Source organism: Diadema antillarum, unplaced genomic scaffold, assembly GCF_040938485.1.
Source record: "Diadema antillarum isolate AM-2024a unplaced genomic scaffold, OU_Dant_1.0 scf00000030, whole genome shotgun sequence".
Classification (NCBI taxonomy): Eukaryota; Metazoa; Echinodermata; class Echinoidea; order Diadematoida; family Diadematidae; genus Diadema; species Diadema antillarum.
The window spans coordinates 1604741-1616828 of record NW_027270919.1 but is presented as its reverse complement, the minus strand read 5'-3'; the positions used below and the strand labels follow the sequence as shown (position 1 = coordinate 1616828).

The window sequence follows — 12088 nt, the reverse complement described above, 5'->3', positions numbered from 1 at the left end:
TCAGGCATGGCCATTTTTCATGCACGGCGCCAGTTTCTCGAGGTGGAGAAGATGGCCGCGCTTCATGCGGGAGTAGACCATGAAGCAGAGCAGGCCGCAGGCCACAAAACAGACAGACACCATGATGAGGTAGCCATAGGTCTCCGGACAGGGCAGCACGATGACCAGGATGAAATGCAGCATGTCAAAGCTGCATTCCATGGCGCGCTGGACACCATTAAACACCCCCCTCTCTGTCTCCCGCACCTGTTCTTGGATGAGCTGTGTGGTGACGAGGTCATAGGACCACAGACCTGGATAGTGTACAAAAAGAGCACATGACACACCATGCATTCAAGTTAATTCCTTCCACTCGTTTCTCCCTAAAATCATTTCTCCAGAACAAGCTTGGCTACACAGAGGACTCTTTCCAAATGGCTCCAGAATACATCTGTACATCCCATCATTATTCAATGTGCTGCTTAAAGGGACTGTACAGTACTGGTTGAGGTGGGGATTCATGTTTTGAACATTCCTAAGTGAGATAATGAGAAACCTCTTCTGAAATATGAAAGAGCATGTAATTTCAAGAAGGATTCAATGTTTCTTTGATGAAAATTGGTTTTCAAATGGCTGAGATATCCCCAAAAAGTGATAATATAAGGCGACAGGAAACACCTTTAATTAGGATCTCTTTGTTTCACCTTGCTTTTGGATATCTCAGCCATTTCAAAACCGATTTTCATCAAATAAACTTGAGATACCCCTTAGAATTGTATGCTCTTTGACATCTCATATCTCGCATAACGTTAAAAGATAAATCCTCACCTCAACCAGAACTGTACACGCCCTTTAATTCTTGTTCATACAGCACAGAAAATATCATTGGTACAGACTTTCGAGTGAGTAATCTTTGCTCTAATTTTGCAGTTCATTAAAGATGACTTTCAGTCAACAAGAAGAAAATGGAGAGAGAGAAACAAGGCAGGCTGCTCGTTTTAACTTCCTCAAGTATATCTTTCCCTTCATCTCGAAGATATGACATGAAACCACATTAGAGGCCTTGTTTACCTTTGGAAGCAGTGATTTAAAAAATGTTCAAGACAGCACAATTAATGCATATGTGTAGGTCTGTTGTATCACAAAACACCCTACCAGGTACAATTTTCGCAATAAAGCCTAAAATACAAGGAGATATCAGTATTTTTCTCAATAAACCATAACTGCAGACGGTTCAGTCTGGAAACATTTTTATTATAACTATTGTTCACATTTTGTGTATTCAACAATACTTGACATTGATTATACAGATTCAAATTTTACAGTAGTTGTTTCTAACCCTAACTCATATTTTAGAACTATTTTAAAGCACTAATGCTGGGTTTTTGTTTCATCTGCAAATGGTAAATTATGCCTTTAACCTAAAGCAAGGGGCACTGACCAATTCTGGAGAACACAAGACCAGAAAAGAACAATGAGATGGAGATGTACGATGTTTGCTGCTCGTCCGATCCGTTGTACTTGCACTGAACCCTGGAGAAGTCCGGTGAGGGTGTGGTGGGAAGGGCACTGCTTGTGACAAACCCCCTCGGAGACACATTCAGTGATGCTGTAGTTAGGGTGAAATTCTGGTCTTGACCTGTTGGAATGGTTGGTTTCAAACAAAGGGTAAAGTGGGGTCACAGTCAGGTGGATGGGCCCCTAAAAGTGTGAGGTCTACAAATACTCATTTTGAGAGTCTACTTTGACCAACAACCTGACTGGAAAAACCAGGTGGCAATGAAATTTGGTGTGAATGCATCAAGTCCTGCAAACAACACTTACACATCATTAGATTCCCCTACTAAAATTCTTTCAAATCATCTGTGAATTAATGGCATGCATGAAAAGTTCTAAAAAGAAAGGGGAAGCAGTCGGACAAATAACACCTGTGACCCTCCGCTGCTGATTGATAACTACTCCTGCATACTGATGGCAACATTGTATGTTTACAGCTTTAATAACTTAATCTATTGATTTGCAATTTCGAAGGTATTTGTTTGTTGTTAACCTGTTGAGGACGAGTCCAGAGTATACTCAGGCATGTGTCTATGGGAAATGCGTGTTGTAGCAAAATCAAACCGTCCTCAACGGGTTAAGATTTCTTGGATATCTTAACTGATTTTTATATTTCATACATCAATTTAATTAGGTTGAGAATCATAAACCTGCAGTTTTCAGCAGGGCCGGTGCTGTGTTTATAGAAGTGGCCCAGTTTATATTTTTGCAGCCACTTCCGGTTTAGTCAGCCGACGAAATAAGAAAAAGAAAAAAGGTTTAACCGCATCTTTCTGGGGGCCCCAAGTGGTAAGACCCTATGTATTCCGATGTACGAGTATAATGCAAAAAAGCCCCCCCCCCCCACCTCCCCTCACTGCGCTGACCCTACCTAGACATTACATGAACACAATCTATAGCATGTACAATGATCACTTTTCCATCAATTCTTTGAATGCTGCTAAGTACTGGGAATTAAAAACAATGATAATAATAATAATAAAATCTGAAATCAAATACAGTAACTTACCTGGTGTAGGACTGTCCTGGCTGTAGTCATATAACATTGGACTTCCTGGGGCCCAGACGGACCCCAAGCACAGCATGAGAAAGGAGATCTGGATAGTGAGGGAGTAGAGCCCGGACCGCTCCAGGCCCACCCGGTTTCTCATGAACGGAAAGAGCAGGGTGCCCACAATGCCAGAGATGGACCCAAAAGCCTGCACCAGACCAATGGCCCACTCTGGAACGCCCTGAGAGTAGGCATAGCCATTGGTGATGGAGTCGAAGCCGAGCACTGTCATGTAGAGGAAGGCAAGGCCCAGTCCTGCCCAGAACTCGTCGTAGGAGTGGTACACCTTCCAGCCTTCAAACATGTCCTGGACCATGATCCAGCACCACAAGAGAGGGAAATAAAATTTGATACAAGAAACAGCATGTATGTATTGAAATAAGTACCAGCTTTAATACATTCTACACACTCTGTTACATGTTAGATGAGGATATGCTTTTACCTGAAGCTAAAATGATACTACAGATGGGAGGGCACAGAGTAATACAGTCACATTATTATCACACATGTGAAATACACGCTATTGTCATGCTTGTACTTTTTCATCAATTCCCAATAGAAACATGTATTTATCAATTCTGCTCTTACCATAAGTTCTTTGATCACCTGTAGCGCCAGTAACACACTTTTATGTTCAATGGGGCCCTTTGATGTGAGGGATGCAAACTATTAAATTGAGGTTTTACTTCACACATGGAAATTTAGATAAGAGTGTTTTCATGCGGGTCAGTCGCAACCTCAAGGCGACATCACCATCTGGTATCTAACTTGCATAGATGATTGCAACCAATATCAGTTCTATGAGAACTCGTAAAACCTTGACTTTAAAAACTTTTTAATCAAATAACCAATATTCATGGAAGCTCACTGTTATGCTTCTTTGATGATTTTTCTACACAATGATTATGAAGTGGTGACTTACAAATCTAATCTTCTGCAGTGGACTTCTGTTATAATGAAGTCCTTGGGACCGGCAGTTTTCTTTCATTATATCAAAATATTGTTGTAACCGAACAAATAAACAATAGCAATACAGAGAGGGGATAATGTTGCAGCCTGAATTTTGACTTCGTGGTAACCAGAATTTCGATATAACTGTGTTCGTTATAATGGGAGTGCACTGTAATTGATTTTTAACACACATGAAATGACTGTGTAGCTGCACACCTTTAATTTTACTGCAATTTTGTTGCTCTTTGATTCTGCTGGCTGAGAGGGTGTTTCAGACGGCAGGGGTGTGACGGGGATTTCAGTAAATTCTTTCTCCCGGTCGTCCTCCTCACTCTTACTCTGCGCTGGAGAGGAGGGCAGGTCCATGGAAACGTCCCTCTCTGGTGACACGGGTTCAGTCATCTCAGAGTACTGGTTCTGCTCATTCTCCTCATCTTGTCGGGAAGAGAGAGAAAAAAAAATGACAAGAATCCGAACTAGGCAAAGACAGACATCCCAGCATGACTCATTACGTGTTGATTTGTGCCACTATTTCCACTCCATGTGGGTACTCTACGGACTTTTATCCTCCACCCCTAACTATGCAGAACACGGTTATAATGAAATTCTCAAAATGCAATCAGGTAATAATTCAGGTCCCAAAATTATTATCTATATATCTTTAATCTATTTCAGTTATAACCAAATTTTGATATAGTGAAACGAAACTGCTGATCCCGAGGACTTTGTTATAACAGAAGTCGCCTATACAACAAGTTCTACTTCCGGGGGATCCAAGACCATTCATTGTTTACATGGTATGCATCATATCTCCATGTTAATGGCGTATGTTTCCGAATGGTTGATAAAACTTTTACCAGAATTTGAATAGATCTTTGCTCACCTGTATATTTCACACCACCTTTCATGGCAAGCTCCGGGACATTTCTGTAGACCCGGTGGAGGTTCCAGTACTCAATGGCCATGGAGCCAGCATTCCAGGCAGCAATGAAGATGCCTCCAACCAACATGGAGGCCGACATGATTGCACCAACAGCAATGGGGGCCACGATGTTGACCAGGAGATCAATGCGACGCATGTTGGCATTTAGATCTGTTGGCAGGAAATATATACATTTATGTACTTTTAGCAATTAGAATGATCTGGCAAAAATGTGTGCAAGAGCTAATTGGATAGAGGTAAGATTACTAAGCAAAATAATATTGCAAGGCAAATATGAATGTGCATTGCTTAACCCTAAAAGGGCCGGGGGGGGGGGGTTGAATCAACCCCCCCCCTTGACATTTTTCACGACTATTCCGCAGTGCGAAATTTTTTGACTGCGCCATTCGCTGACTTTTTACTTTCAAGTCTCTCACATCTTTTGACACCATTTTCGCGATAATCGCGCATACCATTACGACGCTGTACGACCTTTAATACATGCCTGTCAGACCGAAAATGGGTATTATAAAAACATGATTTTGCGTACAAAGTCTATGCAAACTGAGTTTTCTCACCTTATTCAAAAAGATATGATTATTTTCACTTTCATACACTGAAATCAATTAATTTTAGCATAATTATGCTTGAAATATGTTCTGTCATAAATTTTGTAAAAAAAAATGAAAGAACAAAAGGGCAAAAAACAAAGAAATACATAAGAAATTCATTAAAGAATACAATACATAAGAAATTAATTTTGATACCAGATTTATTTTTCAAGTACATTGTTAGGAATGCTACAAAGAATGTTATCACCAAAAATTAGGATTCTACGAGCTTTATTTTTCTGATTTAGAGCAAAATATATGATTTTATGCATATATTAGCATAATCAACCAATATAATGAAAATTTCAATTTCTTGCCCCCCCCCTCGACGTTTCGCGCAATATCTTCGCAACGCGATAAGCTCGCGCCGCAATGTTTCATGACTTTTTTCTTTTTCGCAACTTTTGAGACCCAAATTGTTGCGCCCGCGCGTACCGTTTTGACGCGACGCCCGTTCGAAAAAAATTTGTCAACCCCAAAATTGCTCCAAAACGTGATTTTGTGTACAAATCCAATGCAAATTGTGTTTTTTCAATTAATTTACATAAAAATTCATATCTTCACTTAGAATGGCCGAAATTAATTTATTTTAGCATAATAATGCTTTGAAAAATGTCTGTGACAAATTTTGGCCAAAAAACAAACAAAAACAAAAAGTCAAAAAACAATAAAATACATAAGAAATTAATTTCGATACAGATTTTTTTTTATCCTATGTCTCAGAAGAATGATACGAGAAACATTTTAAAAAAGAAATTAGCTTAATTGGAGCATTAATAAGTGATTTAGGGCCCAAAACTGAGTTTATGCATAAATTACAATAATTAATTAATATAAAATATAAGAAAAATTTTTCGGAGAAAGCAACCATACATTTTGATAGAATACGTTGCAGGAGTCGCGTGTGCCGGTTTTCGGCGCGATCGCGCGTTCCATAGGCGAGATCTGAAGGGGGGGCGGAATCCGCCCCCCCCCCCCCCCCCCCCCCCCCCCCCCCCCCCCCCCAGATATAGCATAGCCAAAAAAGCCCAGCCTGATTAGGGTTAAAATATATGTCACCATATTACTACTTACTATGTTATGTAAACAAAATCCTGTCATTTATTGTATAAATTTGTATTTTTATCTTCTCTTCACATTAAAATGACATACTGGGATGACCCATTGTCAAGCTTATTTGAGCTTTTTGGTCTTCCCGTACTTCTTTTCTTTGAACATTGCATTTACGCACTGCTAGTACTCATGCCGAATGTTGCAATTATAGATTACTAGTATCTAAGATTAATGAGTACTGTATTGGATGCATACTATGTAATTTAACACATTTATTCTTTTTGTCAGAATCCAAAAATCAAACAATCCGTAAATCAAAATATCTACGGAGACACAGGGTGCCCAATGCTAAAACGTAAGGGTTTGAAGGTTAAGTCAACACTTCATCTGAGATTTGACTCTCCTATATGGGGTACACTTCACTACTTACTGACTAGCACCTCCTTATCATTTCCTGCGACGACCACGACCCAGTCCTTCTGGATGCAGATCTTCTCCGCCAGCGACGCCAGCGAGGCGATCGTCCCCAGAAGGATGATGACAAGCTGACAGATGATGTAGAGGGCGCCATTCCAAATGGGCAGGATGTCTTCCTTGAGGAGGAGCACGGTGCAGAGGATGCAGGCGTTGATGATGACGGAGCTGTTCTGGATGATCAGTGATGTTCTGGCCGCTGCAAGTTTGTCAAGTATTACCCACGAAATTATAATCAGTATCAAGCTTGAAATGCGGGGGTCGATGTAATACTGTGACTGTTTTCACTGGTGATATGTACCATCTAGCAAAATGCTTGTTTTCCTTGAATGTTTTGTTCATGAAATGTTTAATATTACAATGTATTACAAACTTATACAATTGTTCCCAGGGTGCAATGTCTCATATCAAGTATATCTGAGTCTCTGTCACTGATTCTGTGAGCAGTGAAGAATGACATGCAATATATCCTGCGAATGCAGTGACTGGCTTTATACATAGTATGAATACAGCATCACAGAAAACCCACCCCTAAGTCTCGGCGTCTTGTCCACCCATCTGCCGACGGCTGCTCCAAATAGCAACGACGAGCCCGACACACACAGGCCGTATATAGCTGTGAGGCGGAGTGATTGTTCCTCTATCTCCACCAGGTACAAGGACACCGCAAAGCTCCACATGCGATCACCCTGACAACAATAATAGCAATTGTTTACTCCATGTATAGTGTTGTTTTTTTTTGGTCAAATTATGGCATGGCACTCACTAAAAGACCCAGTAGCGTGGGGAAAGAAGGGTAGCCCGATTGAATCGATTTTCATTAGCAGTCCATCGTGGTACATTTTAAAACTACAACAAGGGCAAGTCTGCTAGAATAGAATTGCCCATCAGCAAACATGTGCATCAAACTGTACACTTGATTATTTGGGTAAACAATTTTCAAGTCCAGTTGGGATCCTTCGGCAGTGTGTGTCAATGTATAGAGACCACTATTAAATCTGTACACAATTCTTTTCATGGAGTAACAAGTGAATACATGTATATTCAAGTCAGGCCTTCCTTCCAACTCCATGGCCCTATGCCAATGGGTCTTTATAAGGTTCTACACCTGTAAAAATTATATGAATCAGCTTGAGCCCCATCACTTTTTTCATATTAATCAAAAGATACTAAAATAAATCTGGAAAAGAGAAACACAAAGAATAAGCTTGTTTTAAACTGCTCAGATCTGACTGATGAGAGTGAAATCCTCTGCAAAATATAAAAACTGATATGGAGGCTGGACATACCCAAAAGTACCATTCTTATGTCTTTTATTGCTTCCGAATTTCTTATACATTTTTGTTGACTTTTTTGTTTATTTGAAATTGTCACTGACCACTTTTCTAACATAACTGGCATAAGAATAATCAATTACAGTGATTAATATGACAAAGCACCATTTTCCACTGGAAATGTACACAACATCACAAAATTATGCCCTTTTTTGGGTGGCATGCAGTTACAATGGGTGCGGTATTGTAACATGCGGACATTGCAAATTTGGTCTCATTTTGTAATGTGAGACTTGAAGTTGAACAGCTTTCTCGCATTACAAAATTATTGTGTAAAATGACATGGGGGGAGATTTCACCCCCCCCCCCCCCCCATGATTCCATGGATTTTGTGAATTTTATTTCCTGTTCTCTTGTCATTCATTTCATATAGTCAGAAGATTAAAAAAATATGTCGATGATATCAACTTTTAACAATCATTTAAATTGCTATCATGTACTTTTATACATGTATACATGAATATGAACTTTGATAAACATATGAATCATATTTCTCACCCATGCTGATAAGGCTTGGCTTGTGTAGAGTAGCATAGCATTGCTCATCAACCAGCGGTAGCAGGCGGCGATGCTCCATCGTGGAGATGCTTATTGGTGAAAGTGTAGGGTCAAAGGTCATGGGCAATGAAGACAATGAAATGTAGGTAGCAAAATAAGCGTCCATGCACTTACATTGGAACCCCTTTAATCTTCCAGGTGGAATTGCAAAATGATTATCGGAATGCAAATTACCCCACCCCCCCCCCCCACACACACACACACACAAACACAAAAACAAAACAAAACAAAACAAAATAGAACACAACAAATTTGACAAAATTTTGCTTTTTCTCTCTAAAGCATGATCTCAAATCTGCTAAAAGTGCCACTATTTCGTTTGCACAGAGGCTACCTCTTATCATTTGCAATGCTTCTGTGAAATTCTGAAATGAAAGAAAATTTACGTACTTCAATCACCTTTAGAGCCCAGTGAATAGGTTTTGTTCAAATAGAAAGAGAAATATAAATCCCTTCATATGCATGAGCTTCATATTCCTCATACACTTTGAATTCAACTTTTCTGATCCAAAATCCAGGAATGAGTTGATAGGGACAATCCACAAGTCACTGAGAAATTCAACAATCCACTTGTCTTTGTAGCAGTCATACAAAGTACCATGCACATAATAATCTGTTCAAAGGTATTTTTCACTACCTTAGCATTTAATCACTGCACAAGCTACATGTAAATTATATCAATTTGAAACCAGTACATAAAATACACCAAAAAATAAAAGACAAACAAAACTAAGCACTTTAAGAGCACAGACCTCTGCCAAGCAGCTCATTTCCACTCATACACGCATGCTGAATATCGCCCAATTTCCCAATGATAAAGAAACCTTGTGTTTACCTCATGAGCTTTCTGCTGTGTGATACGCGGCGCCTCAAGCAGAGCATGCACTTTAGTGCGCGTATGCAAACCTCAAAAATGCGCAGCTTGAACTCCCAAGTTCATTGACCCAATCTGCCAAAAGATCAAAAACTCTTCAAAACTTCATAAAAATGCCCGGATCACTACCAACATTGAATCATCTGTTCCTTGTGTATAATTGTCAACATTTCCTGTAAGTTTCATCCAATCCATTCACAACTTTTTTGGTTATTTTCCATACAGACAAACAAACCCACACTGGCAAAATCATAACCTCCTTGGAGGAGCTAATATGGTTAATTGAATAAAAAGTGCATGAACCAATCAATGAATGAATGAATGAAATGAATAAGTAATGTATACAAAAATGAAATTACACAAAATATTTAGAAACCTGGTAATCCTATGGTTTATAGAAACGTGTTGGCCCATAAGTTGTATTCGTTTGTATTTAGAGCTCAAGTTTTACAGTTTTGTGTAACCGAACATGGCTAAATCTTTTGAATGACAAACCTTTAACAGGTATTACAAACCTTAGCAATAATGCCATTTATTCAACAAAAAAAAGAGAGAGAGAGAGAAATTGTAATAACAAACCTTCAGAATAACAAACCTTACCAGTAATTCATTTTGGATGAATAACACAAATTTTCCTCAGAAATGGTGTGTGGCACAGGGAGCGAACAAAAAGCGATAATGTGAAGCGATCATCCATGCAGAGACACTCTCCAAATGTATGCTCTGCTGTTTACAACGTAATTTCATACTCGATTTGCATATCGTTGAATTGCACATTTCTTTCGTTTTCTTAAATTGTCAATGTCAGAAATGACTTTGTAATAACAAAAAATTCGCTATAACAGTGCATGTTGTACACAAATTTTGCACATACAAAATTTTAGACCTTGATGATGATAATTCTGGGACCTATTACTAAACTTCTACTTCATCATCATGAAATTTCATTGTAACTGTGTTTGTTGTAACTACAGAGCACTGTATTGCTGCCTCCACTCAAGCCACAATCATTTCTGGGCTTTGGTTTCCTTTAAAGTTTGTTTGTCCTAACAAACTTTACTTGCTCATTTATTGCTTCAATGAATGATTTCTTACCTCTTTGTCAGGTAGGAACATACATACACAATGTACTCTGTATGAGTCTAGGGGCCAAAAATCACTGTCCACACAAATTTAGAAGACTACCTCTTCCAATGACAGCTGCATTGTATGTACAGCTATTTAAACTGTGTTGATAATAATGATAATACTCAATCTATAAAGCGCAAAACGTATCCAAGACATATATTCTTCTGCGCTGCAAAAGCTTCTGATGTGCTTGATGATAATGAACAGTTGAATGAAAAGATGTATTTTGAGTTATGATTAAAAGACTGTTACAGTTGGGGATTTCCAGACTTCTGGTAGATCATTCCAGAGTTTGGGAGCTGCACAGGCAAATGCTTTGTCTCCCAATATTACTTTTGTTTTACGTGTTGGAATTTGTAAGAGAAGATCTCCCACACTGTAGATTACCAATAGAACACACATCCTACCTGTTTCAGTTGCCAGATCATCTCCTCCTTCTCCTCTTCCTCCTCCTCCTTCTCCATCTTCTCCTTCCTTTCCTCTATCTCCACTTCCATTCTCTCCAGCCTCTTGCCCAGGGGAACCCGGTGTTCCTACCTCTCCGAGATTAATCGCCTCCACAGTGCCAAGATCTACCTCCTCTTCTAACTCTTCCTCCTCCTTCTGTTTGTTTCCTCCGTCTCCCTCAGAGGATGGTCTTTGAGTGACGTCTTCAAAATCTTCATCCTCGTCTACAAACCGTGCATATCCAGACATATTCTCCGAAATTTCCTTTCAGTGTGGACTTTGAAAGAAAATGTTCAATTCTTAGCGGTGACAAGTTGTCTCCTGTCATTCACTGCATCAACTGGTAACAGGTGCCAGAATTAGATACACCCTACTCCATCACTTCTGCGAAGATCCGTAAGCACTCAGTCAGTGTGAGAGTGCAAGGCGTCCTGTTGCAGCATGGGAATGTAAGAAGAGATCCTTGTTTATATCATCCTGCAAATAAGGTAAAAAGCAGAGAGTTCTAGAAATGAAATAGTTTCTGTCATGGGAAGTCACAAGCTCAGCTACCACTTTTATATGATCGCTCTGAACAAGTCTGTACATACAGTGTAGATACAAGCAGACATAGTTATGACACAGAGGACACTAAAGGTTGTGTTGTGGTATAATAGTCATTCATCTAAAATAGATTTATAGTCTATACAATGAACACTTACAAAGTTGTAGCCTGAAAGATGCAAAGAGTGTGGTGAAAGAGAAGTTAGTGGTCCATAACATAAACTTTTGAGTAAACTATCCATGTACTCATGGTCATGCAGCTTGCATGTGATTGAAGGGGGGGGGTGGTATTTGTTTTCAATAATTAACCTGGCTATTTCACAAGAAATCAAACAGTCAGTCCATATCTTGCATGCTGAATCTTTATCAAATCAGCAGCACATATTTTTGACTTTCAAAACAAAAGTAACTTGACACTCTATTTCACAGAGAAAGATGCATCTAGGGTTTAGTGGTTAGACTATTCATTTAATGGAGAGATAAACATCAGTGTCTTCAAAAGGTTGATTTCAAAGCGTTAAGTAGACTTTGGACTTTGTGCCTTTGCTTCATTTGTGATATTGTATACTGTCTGACAAAAGACAGTTCAAGAAACAAGTGATCATC

At 39.3% G+C, this 12088-nt stretch overlaps 1 protein-coding gene across 1 annotated transcript; it reads right to left on the bottom strand.

Moving 5' to 3' along the window:
- On the bottom strand, positions 1-11329 carry LOC139740266 (ferroportin-like). The gene is made up of 9 exons (XM_071650852.1): positions 10900-11329; positions 8431-8519; positions 7128-7287; positions 6555-6797; positions 4422-4631; positions 3767-3972; positions 2558-2894; positions 1421-1618; positions 1-293 (listed from the first exon to the last, which is right to left on the bottom strand). The coding sequence occupies exons 1-9, from the start codon at positions 11186-11188 to the stop codon at positions 1-3; spliced, it is 2025 nt and encodes a 674-aa protein (XP_071506953.1). The 5' UTR covers positions 11189-11329.
- Positions 11330-12088: the final 759 nt, after the last annotated feature.

Excerpts from the sequence above, each read along its gene's own strand:
- LOC139740266 (XM_071650852.1), bottom strand. The coding sequence starts at position 11,188 with ATGTCTGGATATGCACGGTTTGTAGACGAGGATGAAGATTTTGAAGAC. Across the intron at positions 3,973-4,421 it reads AGGTGGTGTGAAATATACAG|ATGAGGAGAATGAGCAGAAC; the intron begins GTGAGCAAAGAT and ends CTTCCCGACAAG. Across the intron at positions 1,619-2,557 it reads ATATGACTACAGCCAGGACA|GTCAAGACCAGAATTTCACC; the intron begins GTCCTACACCAG and ends CCATTCCAACAG.